General features: G+C 43.3%; 1 protein-coding gene across 1 annotated transcript in view; it reads right to left on the reverse strand.

Moving 5' to 3' along the window:
• The window catches only part of LOC142200098 (fibrocystin-L-like), a 134,758-nt gene that overhangs the window by 99,056 nt on the left and 8,227 nt on the right, over nucleotides 1–27,475 (reverse strand). Inside the window, exons 4-20 of the mRNA XM_075270162.1 lie at nucleotides 26,594–26,662; nucleotides 25,888–25,897; nucleotides 25,451–25,508; nucleotides 23,609–23,702; nucleotides 21,618–21,671; nucleotides 21,341–21,414; nucleotides 20,929–20,968; nucleotides 20,090–20,160; nucleotides 17,596–17,706; nucleotides 15,949–16,038; nucleotides 15,215–15,477; nucleotides 14,768–14,856; nucleotides 8,313–8,472; nucleotides 6,339–6,471; nucleotides 5,557–5,700; nucleotides 4,704–4,861; nucleotides 2,767–2,874 (exon numbers count right to left, since the gene is read on the reverse strand). Coding sequence (XP_075126263.1) covers nucleotides 2,767–2,874; nucleotides 4,704–4,861; nucleotides 5,557–5,700; nucleotides 6,339–6,471; nucleotides 8,313–8,472; nucleotides 14,768–14,856; nucleotides 15,215–15,477; nucleotides 15,949–16,038; nucleotides 17,596–17,706; nucleotides 20,090–20,160; nucleotides 20,929–20,968; nucleotides 21,341–21,414; nucleotides 21,618–21,671; nucleotides 23,609–23,702; nucleotides 25,451–25,508; nucleotides 25,888–25,897; nucleotides 26,594–26,662 — 1,726 coding nt within the window. The remainder of the gene's footprint in view (nucleotides 1–2,766; nucleotides 2,875–4,703; nucleotides 4,862–5,556; nucleotides 5,701–6,338; nucleotides 6,472–8,312; nucleotides 8,473–14,767; nucleotides 14,857–15,214; nucleotides 15,478–15,948; nucleotides 16,039–17,595; nucleotides 17,707–20,089; nucleotides 20,161–20,928; nucleotides 20,969–21,340; nucleotides 21,415–21,617; nucleotides 21,672–23,608; nucleotides 23,703–25,450; nucleotides 25,509–25,887; nucleotides 25,898–26,593; nucleotides 26,663–27,475) is intronic.

Below are 27,475 nucleotides of genomic sequence, written 5' to 3' on the forward strand. Positions count from 1 at the left end.
TGATTGGCCGAAGGCTGGCCAATGCATTCCTATGCGAATGCAGACTTAGCAGTGCTGAGTCAGTTTTGCTCAACTACACATCTGATGCACACTCGGCACTGCTACATCAGATGTAGCAATCTGATGTAGCAGAGCCGAGGGTGCACTAGAACCCCTGTGCAAACTCAGTTCACGCTAATAGAATGCATTGGCCAGCGCTGATTGGCCAATGCATTCTATTAGCCCGATGAAGTAGAGCTGAATGTGTGTGCTAAGCACACACATTCAGCTCTACTTCATCGGGCTAATAGAATGCATTGGCCAGCGCTGATTGGCCAGAGTACGGAACTCGACCAATCAGCGCTGGCTCTGCTGGAGGAGGCGGAGTCTAAGGTCGGACCTGAATGGAGACTGGTGTGGAGCGATCTTAGACTCCGCCTCCTCCAGCAGAGCCAGCGCTGATTGGCCGAATTCCGTACTCTGGCCAATCAGCACTGGCTAATGCATTGTATTGGCGTGATGAAGCAGTGCTGAATGTGTGTGCTTAGCACACACATTCAGCTCTACTTCATCGGGCTAATAGAATGCATTGGCCAGCGCTGATTGGCCGAATTCCGTACTCTGGCCAATCAGTGCTGGCCAATGCATTCTATTAGCTTGATGAAGCAGAGTGTGCACAAGGGTTCAAGCGCACCCTCGGCTCTGATGTAGGAGAGCCGAGGGTGCACTTGAACCCTTGTGCACCCTCAGCTCTGCTACATCAGAGCCGAGGGTGCGCTTGAACCCTTGTGCACACTCTGCTTCATCAAGCTAATAGAATGCATTGGCCAGCGCTGATTGGCCAATGTATTCTATTAGCCTGATGAAGTAGAGCTGAATGTGTGTGCTAAGCACACACATTCAGCTCTACTTCATCGGGCTAATAGAATGCATTGGCCAGCGCTGATTGGCCAGAGTACGGAACTCGACCAATCAGCGCTGGCTCTGCTGGAGGAGGCGGAGTCTAAGATCGCTCCACACCAGTCTCCATTCAGGTCCGACCTTAGACTCCGCCTCCTCCAGCAGAGCCAGCGCTGATTGGCCGAATTCCGTACTCTGGCCAATCAGCACTGGCTAATGCATTGTATTGGCTTGATGAAGCAGTGCTGAATGTGTGTGCTTAGCACACACATTCAGCTCTACTTCATCGGGCTAATAGAATGCATTGGCCAATCAGCGCTGGCCAATGCATTCTATTAGCGTGAACTGAGTTTGCACAGGGGTTCTAGTGCACCCTCGGCTCTGCTACATCAGATTGCTACATCTGATGTAGCAGTGCCGAGTGTGCATCAGATGTGTAGTTGAGCAAAACTGACTCAGCACTGCTAAGTCTCTGCATTCGCATAGGAATGCATTGGCCAGCCTTCGGCCAATCAGCGCTGGCTCTGCCGGAGGAGGCGGAGTCTAAAGTCGGACCTGAATGGAGACTGGTGTGGAGCGATCTTAGACTCCGCCTCCTCCAGCAGAGCCAGCGCTGATTGGTCGAGTTCCGTACTCTGGCCAATCAGCGCTGGCCAATGCATTCTATTAGCCCGATGAAGTAGAGCTGAATGTGTGTGCTTAGCACACACATTCAGCTCTACTTCATCAGGCTAATAGAATACATTGGCCAATCAGCGCTGGCCAATGCATTCTATTAGCTTGATGAAGCAGAGTGTGCACAAGGGTTCAAGCGCACCCTCGGCTCTGATGTAGCAGAGCTGAGGGTGCACAAGGGTTCAAGTGCACCCTCGGCTCTCCTACATCAGAGCCGAGGGTGCGCTTGAACCCTTGTGCAGCCTCGGCTCTGCTACATCAGAGCCGAGGGTGCGCTTGAACCCTTGTGCACACTCTGCTTCATCAAGCTAATAGAATGCATTGGCCAGCGCTGATTGGCCAGAGTACGGAATTCGGCCAATCAGCGCTGGCCAATGCATCCCTATGGGAAAAAGTTTATCTCACAAAAATCACAATTACACACCCGATAGAGCCCCAAAAAGTTATTTTTAATAACATTCCCCCCTAAATAAAGGTTATCCCTAGCTATCCCTGCCTGTACAGCTATCCCTGTCTCATAGTCACAAAGTTCACATTCTCATATGACCCGGATTTGAAATCCACTATTCGTCTAAAATGGAGGTCACCTGATTTCGGCAGCCAATGACTTTTTCCAATTTTTTTCAATGCCCCCAGTGTCGTAGTTCCTGTCCCACCTCCCCTGCGCTGTTATTGGTGCAAAAAAGGCGCCAGGGAAGGTGGGAGGGGAATCGAATTTTGGCGCACTTTACCACGTGGTGTTCGATTCGATTCGAACATGGCGAACACCCTGATATCCGATCGAACATGTGTTCGATAGAACACTGTTCGCTCATCTCTAAGTTATAGGAAGTGACGGATTTGTTATTTTTTATTGTTTTCTGTTGTTCTAATACATGCAAAGGAAATAATCCAGTGTATAACAAAACATGTAATTCTCTGGGAATTATACTTCATTTTCTGGAAAGATTTCAGGGATGCCAACACTTACGGCCATGACTGTAAACAGATATCATATCAGGTTTCAGACTCTTGATCCCTATGGTTGCTAAGAGTTTCACTTTTTTAGTTTCCGTCAGTATATCTTTCCCAAGGCTGTAGCACTCAGTGAAGTACTTTTGCCAAAGAACTATATGACAAACTTATCTATGCTATATTTGTATCACATATGCCAATTAAAAGATAGAATGCTTTAAGATATATATATATTATATATTTATTTTTTTCTCATACCGTGTCTGCATCATAGTTCCTGAAATACTTGACTGATGAGCTTTCCTTGTGTTTGGCTATTGCATCCGGGCATTGTGCACTTAGGATATCTAAAACAGCATTTCGCACCTTAAAAAAAGAAATTGTAATAGTTATGATCATATTGTTTTCATTCTCCTGAAATCCCTTTTCTTAACCCCTCGAGCACCAGACTAATTTTACATTTGAGGACGAGAAGAATTTTTTTTCTCTCTTTGCATTTTCAGTCTGTCATGCGCTCAGCATCCTGTACATGTCATGGCAGCTGTTCTGTTTTTGGTCTATTCAAATTTACTGTAATTTTTTATTTTTTTGATATTATATAGGTATGCACTGTTGTGAGGATACCAAATATGTACTGTATATATTATATTGTTTCTCCTCATTATTACGTTGTGTTAAGTTTTTCCTTTTCAGAGTGCTCGTCTTACGCTATGTATTTGCCCTTTGAGAATCCATCTAAAAAAATAACAGATTTGTTCAAAAACTGTCAGAGGCTAAGGCCCCACAGGCCGGAAACGCAGCGCTAAAGCGTTGCGTGAACAACCGCGGCGTGAACTCTTTGCGGTTCTTCCCGCAGCACTTTGAACAGAGAGTTCACAGAGTTTTCCTCCGTGGACTTTCTGTTACAATTATATCTACGGGGAAGCCGCCGGTGTTTTCTGTAGGTATAATTGACATGCTGCGGTTTTCAAGACCGCAACGGTTTTGGAAATCGCAGCGTGTCCGTGCTGTGATTTTTTCCGCGAAGTGGGGATGGGATTCGCATGAATCCCATCCACTTTGCAAATACTGTAAAACGCCGTAATTTTTCTCAAGGGGCCCTGGCTAGAAATAGTTACACAGCACGTACCATAATCCATCTTGCTTGACAAATTTTCAAAAAAACTGTTTGTGGGCGGGTTCACATCTGCGCCCGGTCTCCGCTTTGCAGGTTTCCATCTTCTGCTCGAGAAACTGGACAGGAGACGGAAACCCGGCAGTCAGTGTCCACCCATGAGCATCCTCTGGTCTCCGTGGTGAAACCGTTTTTTTTTAACCGGAGACAAAGTCTGGCATGGCCGACTTTGTGTCCAGTTAAAAAAAAAAAACGGTTTCGCCGTGGAGAGACAGAAGATGCTCACAGGAAGACACTTTGCAAACCTATTTAAATGAATAGGTTTGAAAACTGACTGCCGGTTTCCGTCTCCTGTCCAGTTTCTCGGGCAGAAGACAGAAACCTGCAAAGCAGAGACTGGGCGCAGTTGTGAACCTGCCCTCAATCTGTTTTTGGTGGATCCATTTTTTTCTCCCTTCTTCATTCTGAGCATGTGCAAGAATGAAAAGGGAAAACTGTTTGAAAAACGGACACATATGGATTACTAATTTAACATCCGTTGGTAATCCATTTGTGTCCACCTGCCTTCGACCTCAATCTAAAAAAAAAATTGATTCATTACTGTTATGTATCCTCATTTTTTGGACGGAGCGACTTTTATCTCTGTTCAAAGGAGCAGAAATGCTCTTAATGCTCATCTACAGATGGATTTAAAAACCCAACACCAACGCAGATGTGAATCCAGTCTTAGTGGAATATTGACTATAGGGAAGCAAAGGCAATAGTCACCCACAGTCCCTGGATCCCAATGTGCGCCAAAATCCCCTTTAGAGCACTGCAGCATACTACAAAGAAATACCAATGATTATACTGAAGTGTCAAGTTTGTGGACTATGTTTAATCTCCAGGGGTGTAGCTCTAGTGGGGTGCAGCGGTAGCAGTCACTACAGGGCGCTGAACCTTGAGGGGGACCCAATGGTTCCTCTGTCACTATTCTAAATGGTATAAGGTAGGTATGTAGAGGGAGACCCTATTATATATTTTGCATTGTGGCCCAGGAACTTCAGGTTAAGTCTCTGCCGATCTCTGTCATTTAACTAACCTCTCCTGCCGACACATTTGTTGCCAAAGGAGTGGAGTAAGCATTATCCCACACTATAGTGAAGGTCTTCATGTCCGAAACACCTTTAGTTGTCTTTGCAATATTCACTGTAAAGTTACTTTCATCCAGAATTTTGTAGGAAAGAAGCAGAAAATCACCTAAAAAAAAAAAAAAATCACCAATAATATTTTATATAGTACATAGTGTAATAGGGATGACAATTCAATATTAACCCTCATTGGACAGAGGAGAGTATGGGTCAATATAAATGAGAAATGATATGGCCAATGCATTTGTACGAGGAGGGCTAGATGAAGCACAGCCATTGCCTGTATGCTTGACTCATCCTCTCTCCATTATTTCTGCTTTTGCCATGAATTTGGCATAGATGCCCATAGATGCAAATCAGTCTTCAAAACCAGCTGTTCACAAGCAGTTTGCATCCATGTCGAATTCCTTTTCACAGATCTCTCATAAACAAAATAGAGCATTTAATATTTTTTACTGGAATTGTTAAAAACACGAAAATATGAATAGCCTCATAGAATAGCATTGATTGTTATGTGTATCTAGGGACAGATCGCTTTAGTAACAAAGGAGCAAACTGTAAATTAGCTAGAAGGAAGGCACCTAGTTACAGGAATTTTAGAGAGATTATTCGGGCAGAAAGCAGCCAAATTAGTAATTAGAATACATAAAATATTAGTCCAGAATCAGACACTCTATGAAATGAGACTAACTTGTCTGAAAAATGAGTGACCATTTAAACCTAAATTTCACCCAATCTCTCCTTTTATCTATTACACGTGATGATTTAGGGTTTGATTTATAGTGTGCCTTGTCTTTTACTCACCTCTTTGTGAACTGAACGTCACGTTATAGACATTTACTGCTTCAGAGGATTCCTGGTGGACATAGACTGTATCCGGCCGTATAGACCATAAATTATTTAATGCTGTTTGAATATCAAGAGCCGTTGCGTCAGCTGATAGAGGATCTACACGTAAAATAAATAGAAAAATACTTAATTTGTGGTATAAAGTTTTACACTACTCAAAAAAAGCCTTAAACAGATGAGAAACTGAAAGGTAAACTCTATTCCAATTAAATAGACCTGTGCAATTGAAGGGAGTGCAAGTCCAATTTTGGAGGGAGACCTCCCCCTGACTTGAATGGCTCTGTCTTGATCCTACTTGCCCTGCATTCACATTTGTATACCTATTATGGGTCCAAGAGAGGTCTCTTTATTTAATTAGGGTCCCATCTCAATAAGGTTGTCTTGTCATGCAGATGAACTTCTTACTGTATGATCAAATTAATGAAGAACCTCTAATTTATATGTGTAGTTTATGGATCTTATTAGCTCATTTATATGAGTAGATATTAAAGAATAGCAGCAATGTAATTTAACTTCTATTTTATATGTCCTGGTGCTGTGTACAGAGGCTGCTGCAGTTTCTGCATTTGTATAGCTCCATAGCATCTTGCGCCTGTTCACTTTGATGTGCTGTCTGAATTTTTTGCAGGACAGAAAGATAGATAGATAGATAGATAGATAGATAGATAGATAGATAGAGAGATAGATATTGTATCATAGTATTTTGCTGTATATCATTATTTTATATAAGACGTTACCTGTCTCTTCATTGCCATAGATCAGTGTGTAGTACATGGGAGGACATGGAGAAATACAGTATTTGGTAACAGTAATTGTCTGCACTTCATTTACTGCTTGTTGGGTCGTGTTCCAGTTCTGTAGAGTTATAACCTAAGGGGAAGAAAATAAGAGCAGATTGTAATTGTATCATAGACTCCAGGTTGTCCCCAAACTTTGGATACCCACGCAGGAACCCTACAGTACATCCAATGGTGGATCCTAAAAAGACCAGTTTATTTAGTCCATAATCTTAGAGGGAACCTGTTACTAGGCTTTGGCCCCTAAGTCAGCAGCATGGTGACTGGTGACCTCATTGCTGTCCTCCGCTCAATTTAACAAGATTTTAAGTTTTGATTTGCCAAACAGAAATCCAGAACACATCCCCAGTTCCCCACTGGTTCCTAACACGTTGCTTCATTTCACTTGGAGCTGAGCGAGAAGACCCTAGGATTCCTCTACTGTGGATTAAGATTGCTGTGATGTATGGGACTGAGATTACCAGGTTTGGGGTCTTATTACATATATTTACTCTCAGGTTATCATTTAAGATGTGGGCGCTTTAAACTGGATTAGCCCCCAGGATCTGCCATTGCAATAAAATAATGACACTTCAGCCTTATATAATGATACAAATACAGAAATATAATATTATATAATGACACAAATATTACACTACTATAATAATATAGATAATATAATTATAGACATCTTCTCGGGACATCACTCCTGCACTAATACAGAACACCTGTGACTGTCTCAAATATCATGTCTTTGCTCTATCTGAAACTAAATCTCTCCAAGACTGAACTACTACTGTTTTCACCATCTAACAGTTCTATCCATGATATATCCATTGCAGTCTCAGGCCTTACTATAACTCCTAGGCAGCATGCCCGCTTCCTCTGGGTTTTTTGCTTGACTCAGACCTTTCCTTCACCCCCCCCCCCACATCCATTCACTTGTATGCTTATGTCATCGCCACCTCAAAAACGTCTCCAGAATACGCTCTTTCCTTACAAGAGATACATTAAAGACACTTATTGTCTCTCTGATTCATTCTCGCCTTGACTACTGTAACTCCTTACTAATCGGTCTTCCCCTCACTAAACTCTCCCCTCTACAATCTATTTTGAATGCAGCGGCCAGGCTCATCTATCAGGCTAGACGTTACAGCGATGCCTCCGGTCTGTGCCAGTCGTTACACTGGCTGCCTATTCATTATAGAATAAAATATAAAGTTATTACTCTCATCCACAAGGCTCTCCATAATGCTGCACCTCCCTACATTTCCTCCCTCATCTCTGTCTACCGCCGAACCCGTGCTCTCCGCTCACTCAATGACCTAACACTTACATCCTCTATTATCAGAACCTCCCACGCTCGTATACAAGACTTCTCCTGAGCTGCACCACTTCTCTGGAATGCTCTACCCAGGACAATCAGAATAACTCCCAATTTCTACAGTTTCAAACGCAAACTAAAGACACATCTTTTCAGACAAGCCTATCACAATTTCTAACGTAAACCCTTAACCCTCCTCTGTCCCCGCTCCCACATTTCCCCACATGATATGATGTCATCTCATGCTAACTTTATATGTCCAGGCACCATCTGCATGTTAAAGGTCATGACTGGTGACGGCTCATACAACTTTACGTTTGTGTAATGACAGTCACCTCTATTATAGAATTATCTGACCCCCTGTATAAGCAATGCCGCCCCTGCTACCTCTTGTGTCACCCCCTCTACCTCATAGATTGTAAGCTCTTGTTAGCAGGGCCCTCAGTCCTGTGTGAAGTGACTATTTCTTTGTAATGTATCTTTTCATCTGTATTTGAACCCTACAAATTGTACAGTGCTGCGAAATATGTCGGCGCTATATAAATAAAATATATTATTATTATTGTTATTATTATTATTATTATTATTATACAATATGATATGTCACGTACCTGTTGTTCTAGGACGGTGGTGCTCTGTGACTGTATGTTCTGTACTTCTTGTACTGCATCAGCTGTTTGCTTGTCTGTATATGAACTCTTCTGTTTATAGACACCTATATCAATTGCTGGCGATCCGTATAGATTCTGGACATATGCTTCAAAATAACACCTGGAAATGGCCAGAAAGGTAATTTTCCCAGATCGCTGAGAGGCTCTGTTTACATTGTGCATTTTTAGTTAAAATCTGCATGCTTTCAAACTGTGGTAATGAGGTGTACATGTTACTATTAGAGATGAGTGAACGCTGTTCGATGGAATAGGTATGCGATCGAATATCAGGCTGTTCATGGTATTTGATTCCTATTGAATACCACACGGCAAACGCAGTAAAAATTCGTATCCCCTCCCACCTTCCCTGGAGTTTTTTGCACCAATAACTGTGCAGGGGAGGTGGGACAGGAACTACGACAATGGAGGCAGTGAAAAAAAATTGAAAAAACCCATTGGCTGCCGAAAACATGTGACCTCTGATTTATAAGAATAGCGGCCGCCATCTTCGTGTCATTCTGCGGCTTGTAGATGTAGGGACAGATGTGCTGCTGAGGGCTAGAGAGGATTAGCTTCTAGTAGGCAGGGAAAACTGAAGAACAACAACAGCTCGTTTCAGAGCTATACACTGCAGGGAGAGGACTCCTGCTTTCCAAGGGGTGTCCCCCCGAAAACTAACAGGGATACAGAGCAATTAGGTCCAGCTATATACGCTCAACCCAGCTTTCCACGGAGTGTCCCCCCAAACACCTAACAGAGATACAGAGCAATTAGGTCCGGCTATATATGCTCAACCCAGTTTTCTACGGGGTGTCCCCCCCAAACACCTAACAGGGATACAGAGCAATTCAGTCCGGCTATATACGCTCAACCCAGCTTTCCACGGGGTGTCCCCCCCAAACACCTAAGTGGGATACACAGAAATTCAGTCCGGCTATATACGCTCAATCCAGATATTCACAGTGTGTACCCCCAAAACCTAAGTGGGATACACAGCAATTCAGTCAGGCTATATATGCTCAATCCAATTTTTAAGGGTCTACCCCCCAAAAGCTAAGTGGGATACACAGCAATTCAGTCACCCTGTATAAACTCAATCCAGGTTTTAACCCCTTCCCGACATGCGCCGTAATAGTACGGTGTATGTGGGGTCTGTAACTATGGCGACCGCCCGGGAGCCGGGCAGCCGCCATAGCCGCCGGGTGTCCCGCAAAAATTATGACCTCATATGGCTCTGGAAGCGGAGAAATAAAAAAGTTATGGGGTTTAGAAGGAGGGGAGTCAAAAACGAAAATAAAAAAATGCCATCGTCGGGAAGAGGTTAATGCTTTACCCCCCAAAAGCTAAGTGGGATACACAGCAATTCAATCAGGCTATATATGCTCAATCCAGTTTTTTAGCGTCTACCCCCCAAAAGCTAAGTGTGATCCACAGCAATTCAGTCAGGCTATATAAGCTCAATCCAGTTTTTGTTCAATCCAGTACTGTTTGCACTCCATGATGTGAACTATGCCTTTGTCTCTTGAAAAGCAACCCAACATGAAGTCAGCTATGTGTGCCAGTGTGTTACTTGGCATGACTTCGCTGCCCCCAACTGTTAGGGTCACTCTCCATTTCCTCCATTTTCTACTCCCCTTCACACCATCTGTGGTGAAGCAATGGGATGCACTGAACTTCACCCTCAAGCCTCGTGTGGGACTTCATCCCCCTCGTCTTCCTCCGCCAGCCAATGGTGCGAAGATGAGAGGAGTGTGCTGTGAATGTTTTCAGCCTAGCAGAGTCTACTTTTCACTTACGAAAATGGGCGCACTTTGACCAGTATATCAGGAACAATGGTGTAGGTTTCAAAGAACCTTTGCACCAACAAGTTGAAAACGTGGGCCATGTGTGGACCGTGTTTGAGTCTGGCAAACTCCAGATCTGCTACCAGGTTCCGGCCATTATCACATACGCCAACATGCCTGGGCCCAGGTGCAGCTGGGAAAACCACATTGCCGTCGCATCGAGGATGGCATCACTGACCTCAGGTAAAGTGTGTTTTCTGTCAGCCAAGCTGATGACCTTCAGAACGACCTGCTGACGTCTCTACACCCCAGTGCTGAAGCACATACAGGTCGCAGGTGTGGTCGAGGTTGCAGCGCAGGAGTAGGCTTTCAGAGAGGCTTTCCCCAAAGTGTCAGAGACAGATGCAGAGGTGTCCAGGCTGGTGGTCTGGACTGCTGCACCAGCACTGTAAACAGTGGAAGAGGCAGTGTCGGCAATGCCGGGCAACAATTGTCCTGCATTTGCTCTCTACCACTGAGCCCAGAGCTTGCCTTCCAAATGACAGCGCACGCAAGAGGTGGTAAGGTTGCTCTTTTCAGAGCCCCTACTCAGTTTAGACTTGCAAAGTGTGCAAACCGCACTAAATTTGTCCTCTGTGTATGCATTGAAAAATCTCAACAACATCAAGGAATGTGGCCTCGATGGTTGGAGTTTTTCTTGGGTGACTAGAAGAGGGAACATCTTGGGCCTTGCTGCCTCAGGCCTGACTTCTGTGAAGCAGCTTCCCTGTGCCTCTGGACATGCCTCTGCTTCTAGCCACCTTTTTTACACAAAGAGTATTGTTTGCCCTCCATAATGTGAACTATGCCTTTATCTCTTGAAAAGCAACCCAACATGAAGTCAGTCATGTGTGCCAGTGTGTTACTTGGCATGACTTCTAATGAGCTTCTAACCAGCAGAGTTGGGGGGAATCAGGGTGGATTGAGCCTAGTAGGAGCAGAATTGTGCAACGCTGATGGTGGAGGAGTATGAGGAGGAGGAGGAATTCTAGAGGGTGAGCACACACATGAAACTTCATGTCGGGGTGCTTAACACTGGTGGACATGTAAATGATGGGTCTATCCATTGGCTGTTCATTTTTGATGAAAGTCAGCTGGTCAGCACTGTCAGCTCACAGCCGGCTGTGCTTATCCGTGATGATGCCATTGGCTGCGCTGAAGACCCTTTCCGATAGCATGCTGGCGCCAGGGCAGGAAAGGAACTCCGAGGCGTACAGCGCAAGTTCCTGCCACAAATCCAACTTGTAGACCCACTAAGTGTAGGGCGCAGAGAGATCGGAGAGGACAGGGCTGTGGTCGGCCAGGTACTCCAGCAACATGCGCCTATACTTGTCCCTACTGGTGACACTAGGCCCCTCAGTGGCGGTAGTTTGGCCAGGGGGTGCCACTTTGTCATCCTCCTCCTCCTCTTCCTCCATCAATATACGCTGTGAAGCGGACAGGAGTATGCACTGACTATCCTGCTGCAATGGTTCTGCTCCTATGCCCGACTCCTCAGCGTACAATGCGTTATCCCTGATGGCAATGAGGGATTCTTGCATCACACACAGGAGCGGGATTGTTTTGCGGGAGTGGCTAGTACACGGAAAATCTTTGGACATGTCTCTGCCTTTTCTCTTTGTATTTATTGGGGGACAGCACCATGGGGTATAGACCTGGCCAATAGAAGGAATAACCAAAGATGTCGGCCCCGCCTCTGAGCTATACCCTCTCCACAGACACCATGCTAGCCAGTTTGTACAGCAGCAGTAGGAGAAGGACAGAAAAAATTATAAAAGAACACGGAAGCAAAAACCACCAACATGTCCTAAATCCAAAAATGAACCAAAATAGCCCTGGGCAAGAACAACAAGAAAACAATAGTGGAATCTGTGTCCCCAATGAATACAAGGAGAAAAGGATATTACAGTAATTATAAAAATACATTTTTCTTGCCTATTTCATTGGGGACACAACACCATGGGATGTCCTAAAGCAGTCCAAGTGGGTGGAAATTGTGCAACCATGCAAGCAACCTAACGCACAGCCACTTGCAGAACCTTATGACAAGCTGGCTTCAGCAGAGGCCACAGAATGTATCTGATAGAACTTGGGCAAAAGTGTCTACAGAGGGCTAAGTGGCAGCCTTTCACACTTTGGCAGTGGAATACTGATGCTGAACAGCCCAGGAGGCTTGTGGAATGAGAGACAGCAGGCTACCCTTGAGCCAATAGGCCTCCCTGATAGCAGACCAAATCCACCTGGAAATGGAAACCATGCAAACAGCCAGGTCCTTGCCAGGGTTCTCAGGGAGAACAAATAACAAAAGGGGTCTGTGAGAGACAAATAAACATGGATCTCCCTGACCACATCCATTTAGCGAAGAGAGCGCTCACATGACTGTTTGGGGTCCAGACAGAAAGACAGCAAGAAAATGTCCTCATTAATAAGGAAAGAAGAAACCACTTTAGGCAGGAAAGATGGTGGTGGATGAAGGACAATCTTGTTCTTGTAGAGAACAAGAAAAGGAGGCTTACAGGATATGTCAGACAAATCTGAGACCCTGTGGATCGAAGTAACAGCCATAAGGAAGGCAACCTTCTAAGACAGAAGACAATGGGAGATCTCATGCAAAGGCTTGAAGGGGGAACCTGAAGCACCTCAAGCTTCAACAGTTCCAAGGGAGGACGATGAGGAGGAGCACAGTGTGCCAATCCCTGCAAGAAGGTCTTTCACCTGAAGTTAGAAGGCCAGGGTCTTCTGAAAAATAATGCAATGTGCAGACACCTTCTCTTTAAGTGAAGAAAGACCAAGTCCCTGATCCAGACCTGAATGGAGAAAACCCAGGATCCTGGGAAGAGAAAGGGAGAGCAGATGGAAGCTATGACTCTCATGCCACTGCACATAGACCTTCCACAAGCAATGATAGATCTTAGCAGATTGGGGTTTTCAACAGGTATGTTCTTAAATGCAGCTGAGGTAAGGTGGGGTGGAACAGCGTCCTCCTAAACAGAAGGTTGACTTGCAGAAGAAGAGGCCAAGGAGCAATCGCGCGCAGGAGCATAAGATCCATGCACCATGCACCAAGCCCTGAAGGGCCAATCTGGGGCTACCAGGATGGCTGGAACCCCCTTGGTCTTGAGTTTCTTGAAAAGCCGAGGGAGAAGAGAAGGGAACAAGTACAGAAGGTGGAAGTCAAACCAGGGGATCGTGAGAGTGTCAGCGGCGATGGCACGAGGGCCCTGAGACTTGGTCCCCTAGTGAGGGAACTTTTGGTTCAGATGAGAAGTGAAGAGGTCAACATCCGGTGTGCCCCACTGGGAACACAACTGGAGAAAGATCTGCTGGTGAAAAGACTACTTGCTCAGGTAGAGCTTTTCTCGGCTTAGGTAGTTTACCGTCCAATTGTCCATGCTTGGAATATGGACAGCTGAGAATGGGAACATAACAATCCACCCAACAAAGAGAGCAGAAGGCTTCTTGCATGGCTGCATGGCTCCTTGTGCCTCCTTGACACCCTAGGAGGAGAAAGGTTCAATGAGACAAGGCTAAGAAGATGGCCCTCAGTTCCAGCGGGTTGATCTGGAGAGAGATCTCTGCCTTGGACTACAGGCACTGAATGGTCCAGGCACCAAAGACTGCTCCTCAAACTGATAGACTGGCATTGATGGAAATCACCAGCCAACCGATGGGAAGAAAGGACGTCGGAAGGAGAGCCACCAAAAAAGTTGTTGGCAAACCTGAGAAGGCAGGAGTATCAGGCGGTGGGTTAGACAGAGAATTGTCTCAGCAATTGGAATTGAGCATAAGGGATGGCCTTGAAGGTTGAGAACATCGTGTCCAGGACCCAAATACAGAACATAGAGTGTTCCTGTGAAGGCAGGACACACCGGATTGGAGGACAAGAATTTTTGACTCTAGGAGGAGAAACTTCCCCTGTTGCGTATCAAGGATCATGCCCAGAAATTCCATGCATTTAGAAGGAACGAGATAGAATTTTTGTTTGTTTATGAGATAGTTGAATCGTGAAGGAGGTCCAAGGTGATTTGTAAACTGGTCAGATTGCCCATCTTGTTGGAAGCTTTCACCAGGAAATCGTCCAAGTATGGAATCACGGCAATTTCCCTTAGAGCAGAGGATAGCCATGAGAAATGCAATCACTTTGGTAAATACCCAGGGGGTGGAGGCCAGCCTGAAGGGGAACGGGATAAACTGAAAATGACAAGCAGTCACTGTGAAACAAAGAAGGCACAGATGGAACAGCACAATGGGAATGTAAGGCAAGAAATCCTGAGTCAGGATATTAGGTTACAACTGGGTATCATAGTTTCTAGGGGGGGGGGGGGGGGGTATAGCCTAGACGCAGAGTTGACATCTTTTATTATTCCTAGTGTCAGCCACTTAATGTCCAGGTCTGTGTTGTGTCCCTGAATGAAATAAGTGACAAAAAAACCCCTTTACACTTAGCTAGAGATGAGTTTGATGACATCTCTCTGCGGCCAGCAATACTGTGTATCTATTTAGTAATAGTAACATTCTAGTAATAGTAAAGTGATAAAACTGCGCAAAATTAGTTCTCCCAACGTAATGGTATAAGTCTATAAGATGACTTACAGCTTTCCCTCCTGGAGGTAAAAAGTCTTTGACTTCTGATCTGTATATGAGTAGTATGATGTTGTGCCGTAGCCAGAGGCAATCTTCACCTATGATAGAGAAATAGAAGGTAAGAGAAAACAAGTGACAAGTCACATCAGTGCTGTTTTTCAGTCCATCAAGTGTTCTGATCGGCTTTTTGGAAATGGTAAGCAGCCCCCTCGGTTTGCAGTGTAACTCCATTCGATAACATGAATCACAGGGTGATTAAATTGTTGTTCTACCAAAAAAAAAAAAAAAAATGTGCCCAGTCCTGAATCAGGGTAAGGCCTGGTACTGATGTGGTTATTAGAGTGACATTATTTATGCACTATATGTTATTTGTGAAAACTGTCTAAACATTAGTATTTTATAGGTTATGTTTTACATAACAGTCTATTTGCTACCATATAGAGTTGTATAGTTTACCTTTCTTGTAGGGTCACCTGACTCATTGAAGTACAGGGCATAATTATAATCTCCCTTGATATAGAAATTATAATAATCTGTTTCCGGAGGCACAAAGAAACCAGAGAGCCGAGCGACAAAGGCATTGGGCTCCCAAGGCCAAGATACGGATCCACCATCTAACCAAGAAGACCCAGCATAGCCTGTGGAGTTCTCATTCAAGTTTAGAGCATTGTCCGGTGACAAACTAACGTTCCACCGCTCCATCTTCAGTCCTCGGCTTCCTAAAAGTGAGTATAATATTACTTAAGGGGTTGTCTAGCTAAGAAACCATTCCATATAGCTTATGAAACCTTGAGGACTGATAATAGTAAAGAATACATTGTGGAATCGAGAGGAACATTAACAGGGTGACCTCCAAATTCAGTGAACTGCATAGGATGCGGGGGGGGGGGGGGGGGGTATTTTAGGTTTTTCAGCTGTAATATGAAGACAAAAATGTGGCCATCTGAATAACAGTAATATTAAATGAAAAAATTTGATTTAAAAAAGTCCAATTAGTTTCTGTCCACTATTTTTGCAGATGTTTTAGTGCCATAGGGTTTATGCATTTAGAACCCATGGAATATGGAGCAAGTTGCAGATTCCTGTAATCTGGAACTAATAGAATTTTGCTATAAATGAAATTAAGCTTTGTATATACCTGAAATTTCCCCAATGTGGGACTATTAAAGGATTATCTTATCTTATCTTACCTGGAAATAGAGAGGGCAGAACAGGCGGCTGTGGCGGACTCTTACAAGTTATTGTTGAATTAGTTAATTTGAGGATTTGGCACTCCTGACCTGGAACACAAGAAATATGAGTATAAGTAATATCCATGCATCTCAGCCATAACAGATTTATCTTTTAGCATCTGCAGCTCCTATACAGATCAATGAGTCTCAATGGTAACAGACTATAAACAACCTTGTGTAGTCAGACCAGCACTCATATATTTTCTATCTGTCCCCTCTATTGTGCTTGGAAATTTTCTGGTGATGTATGTTACTAAGAAGTAACACTGTATTACTGCTGAATAAGACTACACAGACTTTGGAGTATAGTCAGTTACATAGAAAACACAGTGGTCTGCGTGGAGAAAGACATATCCTTTAACTAATTTTTTATTTCATTTTAGGGTTTATTCACATGACAGTGATTGAGTATTTCGAAAACACATTTAATTAATTTGAGCAAACCTATTAAGACTGACGTCTTACAAAATGGCCTAACTTGCTCAGGGAACTGGAGCCTTAAGACAAGGCAATGGCCTCTTCATAAATCTATTGGACATACCAGCCCCAGAATGGAAATCTACACACGTATTTTGGCCCATCTCAATCCCAGTCCTGTACCACCCACAATTGTAGAAACCTGCGCCTCAATATCATCCCTCTGCGACCAGAAAACTGGCGCACAGAGAATGATTGACATCACCCAATGTGTCTATTCATATGGGTGTGTTTTTGATGGCCCATTTTTCACCAATGTCAAAAAAAACCTGTCCTGATTAGAGATGAGCGAACAGTAAAATGTTCGAGGTTCGATATTCGTTTTGAGTAGCCGCCCAATATTCGACTACTCGAATCAAATATGGAATCCTATTATAGTCTATGGGGGGAAAATACTCGTTTCAAGGGTAGGCAACGTTCGATCAAATTATACTTACCAAGTCCACGAGTGAGGGTCGGGCTGGATCCTCCGAGAAGTCTTCTCCATGCAGCGTCCCTGCGGCATCTTCCAGCTCTGAATTCACTCTGCCAGGCATCGGGCCTGGGCAGAGCCGACTGCGCATGCCCGCACTACAAGAAAATGGCCGCTTACAGTCAAAGCGGCCATTTTCTTGTAGCGCGGGCATGCACAGTCGGCTCTGTCCAGGCCCGACGCCTAGCAGAGTGAATTCAGAGCCGGAAGACACCGCAGGGACGCTGCACGGAGAAGACTTCTAAAGGTAGGAGAAGAACCAGCGTTGATTGGCCGACTGTATAGCATTCGGCCAATCAATGCTGGTTCTGCATCAAACTTTTCTATTCGAATAGCGAGTGGTACTTGATCGAGTATGAGTATTTCGAATACCGTAGTATTCGATCGAATACCTACTCGATCGAATACTACTCGCTAACATCTCTAGTCCTGATACATTCACACAACAGTAATGGCCATGTGACGGCTGTTTCAAAAATGGCTAATGCATGGCTATTATTCACTACCATGAGAATAAGTCCCGCCCATGGATTACATGGATGGACATGGCCGTTTTTACATGGAAACTGTCAACAAGCAAATTGGTTTCTATTACTGAAAGTAGCCTGGAATGAGCACGATAGTCCTGTAATAATAAAGACACAATAGTCACTCACCTCCTATAAGGACTCTAGCAGGAGCGTTTGTTTTATCAAAGTACCGTCCAGATATTGTGATTATTGTACCACCTTTTACACTGCCAGTGGATGGAAAAATCCCAGTAATCTCTAGAAAAGGAACAGCATGCAAGACATGAATATAATGGGATAAGTTTATCAGATGTGTAAGGCCATTTACACTTCACACAGCTTGTTCTACATGTTTGGGGCTAGCCCCTAGTGTCTATGCAGTACATGTTAACATGTCCATTGCAAACAGCCATAGAAAAAAAACCCAAAAAAAATAAAATAAAAAAAAAAATATATATATATATATATATATATATACAGTATATATCTTATGTGAAAGTTTGGATGTTTGAATGTTTGTTTCTCGATCACTCAAAAACGGCTGAATGGAGTTAGATGAAGTTTGGCACATAGATAGTTTGTAACCTCGATTAAAACATAGGCTACTTTTAGGGAGCATTCACACGGCGTAACGTCCCGCGAGATTTGGCACGTGTACGCCGCGTGACCCTTTGCGTGCCGTACACGCTCCCATTCATTTCAATGGGAGGGGGGAGCGTATGCGCCGCGCTAGTTTGTGGCTGTGAATAAATGCACGGCCGCAAACTAGCGCGGCGCATACGCTCCCCGCTCCCATTGAAATGAATGGGAGCGTGTACGGCACGCAAAGGGTCACGCGGCGTACATGTGCCAAATCTCGCGGGACGTTACGCAGTGTGAATGCTCCCTTAAATAACAAATAACATGGCTTCACAACTGTTATGAATTTATGTTCACATACTATATTAAACTGCTCTTGCAGGAGCTTATCTCAGGTTCTGATAGAGCCTTGTCTATTATCGTTGTGTGTAAACACTCAGCTACTCCTCAGTGGATTGTGTACATGCATTTGCATATTATCGGCTCTGCTCTAGGCAGTGCTGACACACTGACATGGGCAAACACCTTTAATCCAAATTGGCAGTTTGCCAATTTTAACATGCCTGGAAAAAGAAAATCTAATTTATCGCAAAATTCTAAACCAACGAGAGCTATGAAGGTAGCCAGAAGTCACAGACTTATCCTGAAGGGGGATCATCGATGCCAACAACACACTCATTATATGGTGTCCCAATGAGCTGCTGAGATGCCGGCAAAATCACAGGCACGGTGCAAAGAAAAAGTTCAGCGGCAGGCCAGCATGACAGCTGCCGAAACACCAGAGTAGACGGATTATCAACGCCAACAACAAGTTAATTATATGGCATCCAAGTGAGTTTCTGAGATGCCGGAGTAATTACGGGCACGGCGTGAGGAACGAGTTCAATAGCAGGACAGTTTGTGTTTTCCATCTGTTTTTTGTATCCACAAGGTTTTTTACGTAGAAATTTCATGCTGAATTTGAGGCAGAATCAACATAAAATTCAACCTGAAATCTGCCTCTCATTTATTTCAATGGGAGACAGTGGTTGATACTGCTTGAAAACTCCCATTGAAATGAATAGGAGTGGAAAATAGACCTTTTCCATCGGTGCAGAATTGAATGCAGAATTTGTCACCCAATTCGTCAAAATCCTCTCATGGAATTTGGAATTTGGCCCTTCTCAATAAAAGGCAGAATACAGAGGCACTCTTTCCAAATTCAGCTTCAAAATCCTTATTGGTTTTTGACAAGAATAAAAAATGTGCTTGAAATTCCTGAAGCAGAAATTTTCTGCTCGACAAATTAAAATTCCTATGTGTGACAGCTTTAAAAAAAAGTAAAAAAAAAAAAAAAAGTGATCTGAATGGAGCCTAAATAAAGTACTTTAGACATTTTATAGATCCGGCATACCTCATGGATAAAATATATTATATATATATATATATATATGTATATGTGTGTGTGTGTATATATATATATATATATATATATATATATATATATATATATATATATATATATATATATATATTCAGGGTCCAGATTCTTTAGTCCAAAACAAAGGTAGAGTTTATTTTCACTCAAAAAGGTAGTGGAGCAAAAAAAAGGAAACAATACAAAAATAAATCCCTGCCCAGCTAGGCACTAACTAAACATAGAATAGGTTACCTCACCTAGAATAACAGAAATCAAAAGCCAGTAGAATCATTCAGGTCACAGCTCCAAAAAATACGACCTCAATGTTTGCCTCTCCAGCCAAGTTCTGCCAAGAGTCTGATGCTGGATCTGGCAGAACATCCCCAAAGTGTGGACTGGAGGGGGGTGGAATGACAGGTCCCACTGCCAATTCTACCTGCCATTCCTAAAAATCCATCCCAGTAACTGGAACTCTGAAATAACCCTCAGCAGACAGAATTAATTGCTGAGAAAGGTTCTTTCTGGAGTTTTCTCATCTCACCCACCTTAGTAGTCTGGGTGAGATGTATACCCCCTTCATTACCTGGCCGGCCATCGGCTTACAATACATATATATATATATATATATATATATATATATATATGTCATATCAAATTTGTTACCTGCATACGTCTGGTACATGGCAATTTTATTCAGGGAAGAAACAAAATATGTGGTCACGTCTGGTAAACTCCTGGAACAGAAAAAGAAGCCATATTTATATTAGCACAGTATTTACACTAGGAGATTCTCATGAGGACAACATGGCGTCTGAGCCCAGCTATGTGAGGTATACATACAGGAGGTAGGCCAAACTGGAGAAGTTGCCCATAGAAACCAATAACGTTGCAGCAGGGGAAACTGCTCCATTTTACCTCAGCACTAGTTTCAATAAGGAACATGTCTGATGAGGAAATCTTATCCACAAAAACTGGCAAATATACATACTGTACAAAGCAGCAGACTTTGAGGTTCAAAGAGTTCAACAAAAATATCATGTGAAACATTTAGAAATTCCAACCATTTTTCTACAAAAAAACTCCTCATTTCAACTTCCAACTACCGCTAGATATCCGTTCTGATAGTGTCCGTTAATGGACGCCGTTACTGTACATTACCCAACGAACGGACTACCGAACACATTGGCAAGCGGTGTGCAGTGAAAGCACAATATTTTTGGGTCAGCACTAGTACTTTTTGACCAGGGCCACATTTTTCTAAAACCGGCCCTGTTTTTCTAACCATTTTGCAACTTGGGCTCATTCATTGATGTATGGGACTGTAGAGGAAACAGATGGCACACAAATACAATCCATGTGCCATATGTGACTATATCTCACTGACCCGTGCATGCACATATCTGTGTGTATATAGTATAACAATAGCTCTATGTTTTTCCTAGTTGATCATATTGTTACTATTTTCTTTACATGTGTTATTGGACATGTATCTAGGTACTTACCTTCCATTACTGTCCACGATGAAACTGATATTCAGATGTCCTATAGAAAAACAAGCAATAAAATTAACATGGCACCTCATGGTAAGACATCATATAACCTAAAGGTTTTTTTAGGACTTAAAGTGAATCTCCATCCTTGAACAAAATGTATTTTTTCCTATATGGTGCAACATCTGCCAATGACTTTCCTAACATACCTTTATAGTGGTCAGAGCTTCATTTTTCAGATAGAACATCTCAAATCCCCACATGATGAACCCCTAGTTACACCTCCATGTGGGATGATTCACTAACTAAAGGCTGCAGTAACCAGGTAGATCCACAGGGTAATAGTGCGGTCCTGCATTTATTTTGGGACTAAAACAAACTGATTTAGACATCACAGGAATCTACATGAGAATATCCAGCTTACCGACATATGTCCCTGTATTGCGGCAGATCATGGAGCCTGTGTTACTGTACATATTGTCCATCTGCATCCCATACCTAAAAATGGAGATTAGATTATTGTAATCTAATCTATAAACTGAATGTACAATATAATTACATGTGTGTAGCTAGCGCCACCTAGTGTATTAAATTAGTAGAAGCGTTATAGTGACTGTCAATAAGCGCAAATAAAATATAAAAATAATTTTCTTTTAAATTGTAAATCTTATAAAGTAATTGTATTCTTGCAAATGACTTACAGAGTATCAGAATTAGGTACAAGCAGGTCACACGTCTTTCCTCCGGCGAAAACCCTGTGAAATGTGACAAAATCAGAACTAAAAAATCCATTTCATGTAATAGAGCCGAAACAGTGAAATGATGTTATAGAGCTACTTTGTATCTTAATGATTTGATGGCATGGGGCATAAACCGCAGCACTTTACAGTCCCTACAGTCTAGCGACTGGAAGGGGATACAATTATATTCTGTATATATGGATAGGGAATTTTTAAATGTTTATCATAGAGCTGCCTGTGAAGTTTTCCTTTAATGCTGTAATTGAGCGTTGCTTAGGAAAATCCTTATTCACGTCCTGCACACACTGGCTATGGATAACTATTACATGTGGAGGGAGTTGAGCTGTCAGTGATAAGATCTATCAGTATGTCTTTGTTAAATGGGAGGAAATCCACGCAAACACAGGGAGAACATACAAACTCCTTGCAGATGTTGTTCCTAGTGGGATTCAAATCCAGGACTCCAGCGCTGCAAGGCTACAGTGCTAATCACTGAGCCACCGTGTTGCCGCCAAAGGTAACTCTATACCTTTATGTAGGCCAGGGCAAGATGAGCAGAACTTGTCTGAGACGTCTGCCTCTGCATGTGACTGTTACAGAGATGTAGCTATAGGGGGTGCAGAGGTAGCAATCGCCCTGGAGCCTAAAGGAGCCCAAAGTTCTCTCTACAGCATAAGAAGACACCATTAGATATACTGTAGATAGTACCTGGTAAGTTGGGGAATTACAGATTTAGCAATGGGTCCAGAATAGGGTTGAGCTGATCTTGACTTTTCAGGATCGATTTTGAAATCCGATTTCCGATCATTTTTCATTCAAACCCGATCTCGATCCCAATTCCGATCCCAATGCAAGTCAGTAGGATTTTTTTTACTAATTGGAGATCGGATTTTAAAAACAATCCTATTCACTTTACAGCATGGAATCTAACAATTGAACGCTTTAATTTTTTTAAATCATTAAGTAGCCTGAGGATTTTTTTTTTTTTTTAATTCTCTGGCTACTTAGTCCCCTCTGGTGTCCACTTACCTGCAGAGATGGCTGGTCCGGTGTCCGGTGTTCTCCTTCTTCTTTGCCTCGCTACCCCCTGCCCCCAGGTTAGGAGAGTGTGGGCGGGTTAGGAAAGTGTGGGCGGGTACTGGATGGGGAGACGTTACGTCTCCCCGCCCTGTACCCGCCCACATTCTCCTCCGCCACAAGCCCCACCTTCTTCCTAGCTCTTTAACACTAACCTGGGAGGCGGGGGCAGCGAAGCGAAGAAGAACGAGAACACCGGGCACCGGACCAGCCATCTCTGCAGGTAAGTAGCTACTAGAGATGTTAGCTAGTCTCCCATTAGAATGAATGGATGCAGCCGGCATGCAGGGGGTTAAGGCTGTGTGTTGGCTACTTACATTCATTCCTATGGAACTGCAGCGAAGCCTTCACACTGAGTATACACTCCGCTCAGAATGAGCGGAGCGTATATTCGGTGTGAAGGCTAACATTGTTAGCTTTTCCCACAATGCTTGGCCAGTAGCAAAGCATTGTGGGAAATAATTACTGATCTCGATCCCACCTAAAAAGATTGTGTTCGGAATTCCGATCGCGATCGTGAAATTTTCTCGATTGCCGATCGGAATCCGATCTTTTCCGAACACGATCTCTCAACCCTAATCCAGAAGCTTCAAGTTATGTCTCTGGATTCTAACATAACAGCTGAACATGAATTCTCCTTGGCAATACTCAGTTAGAGCATTAGTAAGGAGAAGTTTAAAGTTTGCAAGAGTCCTAATAATCTGTGATACAAATATGTTTATATCTCCTTTCATTATGCATTTAAAAACATGAAATGACACTTTCCCCTGCTCCACCCCTATACTGTCAGTGCTGTTTAAGGCGGCCAAACTGTTGTCAGACTCTTCTAATTGTACATTCATTTTGCAAATTACATCAATCCGTTAATGACTTGCCTGAGAATCTGAGCGTTATTTCTATTAGTTGTCAGATAAGTATCACTGCCATAGGCGTCAGTAAAGATTTTGCCTTTGATTGTGATCAGAGAACCTGAAAAATGAAGGACAGAAGATGCAGTCATGTAATGGATCCCCAATACAATCTGAGGAGATATTTGTTTTCAATAAAACCAATAAATCTACAATACTGAATGGTTTGGACAGACTGAAGTTAGAATTAGGATTGCTGTGGCTCCAAAGTTTTAAAAGGGGCAAAATTTACCATTTATGACACTTAGGTCTTAGGGTGGACTCACACTATGGTTATTATAGTTCATTGCTCTTATCCATTATAATTAGAGATGAGCCAACACTAAAGTGTCCGAGGTTTGAAATCCAATTCAAACAGCCGCACACTGTCCAGCTGTTCGAATGGATTTCGAACCCCATTATAGTCTATGGGGGAAAATGCTTGTTTCAGGGGTAGGCAACATTCAATAAAATCATACTTACCAAGTCCACGAGTGAGGGTCGGGCTGGATTCTGCTTGAAGTCTTCTCCCGGCGCAACGCCCCCGCTGCGTCTTCCGGGTGGAATACACTCTGCCTTGGCATCCGGCCTAGGCAGAGCTGACTGTGCATGCGCATGCGCAGTCAGATCTGCCTAGGCCGGATGCCAAGGCAGAGTGTAGGCAGAGTGAATTACACCTGGAAGAAGACGCGGGGATGCAGAGCGGAGAAGACTTCGGAAAGGTAAGAGAAGAACCAGCGTTGATTGTCAGAATGTATAGCATTCTGCCAATCAACGCTGGTTCTGCATTGAACATTAAACTTCGAACAGCTAGTAGTGTTCGATCGAGTACGAGTATTTCAAATACCGTAGTATTCGATCAAACACCTACTTGATTGAACACTACTCGCTCATCTCTAATTATAATACGAGCCCAATGGACTTGATAGAATGACTAGTCACCTCAAAACCCTGACCAAAAAGACAGCTCCCATTGAAATGATTGGGAGCCACTCAGGAGCTTTTTCCAGGAGCCGTTTCTTCCAGCTCCCGGAAAAAAGAAGCAAGATGTTCATTCTTCAGTCCGAGTCACCTCGCGATTCGGCCTGAAGACGCTCCCTCCTCCAGACTAAGCCCATTCATTGGACCTAATCTTGAGCGGAGTGCGCGGCTGGATGCCGGTGCAGTGCAATGGCTTTCAGTCACAGCGACCCAGCTTTTAGATCAGAACCTGAGGCGGCCTCCGCCTCAGGTTCCGATCCCAAAAACTTTGTATGAACTTATCCTAACTGTTCTATTGGAAGAAAAAGTTGTGTAGGTACGTCCATGTTTTTTTACATTGGGTTGAGTTCACACCTATGTCATAGTCTCCGTTAGGACCTCCAAGCCTGACTTAATTTCACTTAAAATGAACAGACATCCAAGGGACACCAGATGGACCCCATTGATGTGGTCCCTTGGGCTCCATTGGTGTCCGCAATTTCAGAAGCCCATTTGTTCATTCTTCTAGTCCTCCAATGGACCAGAAGAACAAACGCCCAATAGGGCACTCTCACTGCACCAATAAGGCTAAATGCACATAACAGAGGTATAAAACAGTATGAAAAGCGGATGTCTTGCACAATTTTGTCTCACAAACAATATCATGTGACTAAAAATTGTGTTTAAGGGGTTAAAGTATGTTGCTCCTATTCTATGACAGATGAGAGTAATAGGATATAACCATGGTAGTGTGAACCTTCCCTTAGGCAATTTTCACGAAGCTTTTAACCTTAGTTGAGATTTGTCAAAAATCAGGAGTGACTCCAGAATTATATAAAAATTCTAACACTTGATTACAGCCATAAATACCTGGAGTCCCAGAAATCGGTCCTATACTGGTAATGGATGGGGTGTAGTACGTGTAGGCCTGAAATGAGATTATATTAAGATACATTTATCTATGCAAAATATATGATGTATTATTTTTTAAAAAATATAATATTCAGAAAGTTATTTAACGACCAAATAAAACATAATTCAGTGTAAAATAATTTTTTAATTGTGAAGAAGATTTTTATCTAGCCACCGCCACAGAACCGCCCACAAATTCCGACAACCAGAGAGCCATGGAAAACGCATGGCACTGAGATGAGCTACGCTGTTTCCATAGTTCTACAATTTCAGAAACAGAGTAACTAAATATGCTATGTCTGTAGCTCCCATTCACCTCTTTTTATTTTTCCATATTCCTACCTATATATATGCTAAGATAAAAAAGAACATAAAAATAAAGCCCTATGTGTCACTGGAAATAAGCTGCTAAAATCATTTGAATAACCTGAACAAAAAAAGTATTATAACCCTTATTATTAGAGATGAGCAAGTAGTATTTGATCGAATACTACAGTATTCGAAATACTCGTACTCGATCTAGTACCACTCGCTATTCGAATGGAAAAGTTCGATGCAGAACCAGCATTGATTGGCCGAATGCTATACAGTCGGCCAATCAACGCTGGTTCTTCTCCTACCTTTAGAAGTCTTCTCCGTGCAGCGTCCCCGCGGCGTCTTCCGGCTCTTCATTCACTCTGCCAGGCATCGGGCCTGGGCAGAGCCGACTGCGCATGTCTGCTTGTAGTGCGGGCATGCGCAGTCGGCTCTACCCAGGCCCGATGCCTGGCAGAGTGAATTCAGAGTCGGAAGACGCCGTGGGGACGCTGCACGGAGAAGACTGCTCGGAGGATCCAGCCCGACCCTCACTCGTGGATTTGGTAAGTATAATTTGATCGAACGTTGCCTACCCCTGAAACGAGCATTTTCCCCCCATAGACTATAATGGGGTTCGATATTCGATTCAAGTAGTCGAATATTGAGGGGCTACTCGAAACGAATATTGAATCTTGAACATATTATAGCACATACAAAAAAAGCTCAAAAATGTGTGTGGTGCAGAGGTGGATAAATAGACTCAATGTTGGAGCCAAAATTAGTAACAAGTTACATACAGAGAACCAATACCAGTAGTTCAGAGGAACATCATCCACACTCAGTTTCACCATGTAACTATTTTCCGGCATGGGTCTGCAACACAAGAAAATAATTTTTTATTTTTTATTTTTTCAATCTATAGCCTCTCTCAAGAAGATTAAAGAAGATCTACCACCCAACTAACATACAGATGGTTTAAAGAGGACCTCTACCAACTCCAGTTCTTAGAATCTGTTAACTGGTGCTGATCCACTGGAATGTTTTCTCTAGTCCCCATCATTCTCAAGTAATCAATGCTGTTGGTTTTTATGCCTGATATGTTATTAAGCTCTTTACTGACAGGTAGGCGGATGCAAAGGTGAAAGGTTCTCTTTAAAGGCGTTGTCCAGGATAAATTGCAAACTCAGAAATGGGGGTCCAGGTGGTGTAAAATGAAAAAAGAAGTCATACTCATAGGAATGAGGTAGGGGGCCCGGAAAAAAATTGCACCAGGGCCCACAAGACTTTAGTTATGCCACTGGGTGGGATGGTCAGTCCAGGAGCAGCAAGGCAAAAGCAGGGAGGTGTTCTGCAGTGATCCAAAAAGTAGAAAGGGAACCCAGAATGTATTTAGCCCAAAGCATTGATCATGTTAAAGTGCAAAGACGATGCTCCATCTTGCCAATGCAGGCTACCATGTACAAGCTAAGCTGACTGAGACAGGAAGTAAAGTGACAGAACTACCAGGACCCAGAAGTGCACAACTCACAGCACTGCTGTTTGCGAGTTTGCTGCTTGCAAGAGGCCCAGTACCTCTCTGCTTTCTACTTAGCTAGTGAACACTAGGAAATAAAAATGGCATAAAAGGACTGGAAGACGTCCACTTTTGTCACCCTAACAGTGTTGTACTCTTTGGGCTGAACAACT

Source organism: Leptodactylus fuscus, chromosome 4 (assembly GCF_031893055.1).
Source record: "Leptodactylus fuscus isolate aLepFus1 chromosome 4, aLepFus1.hap2, whole genome shotgun sequence".
Lineage (NCBI taxonomy): Eukaryota > Metazoa > Chordata > Amphibia > Anura > Leptodactylidae > Leptodactylus > Leptodactylus fuscus.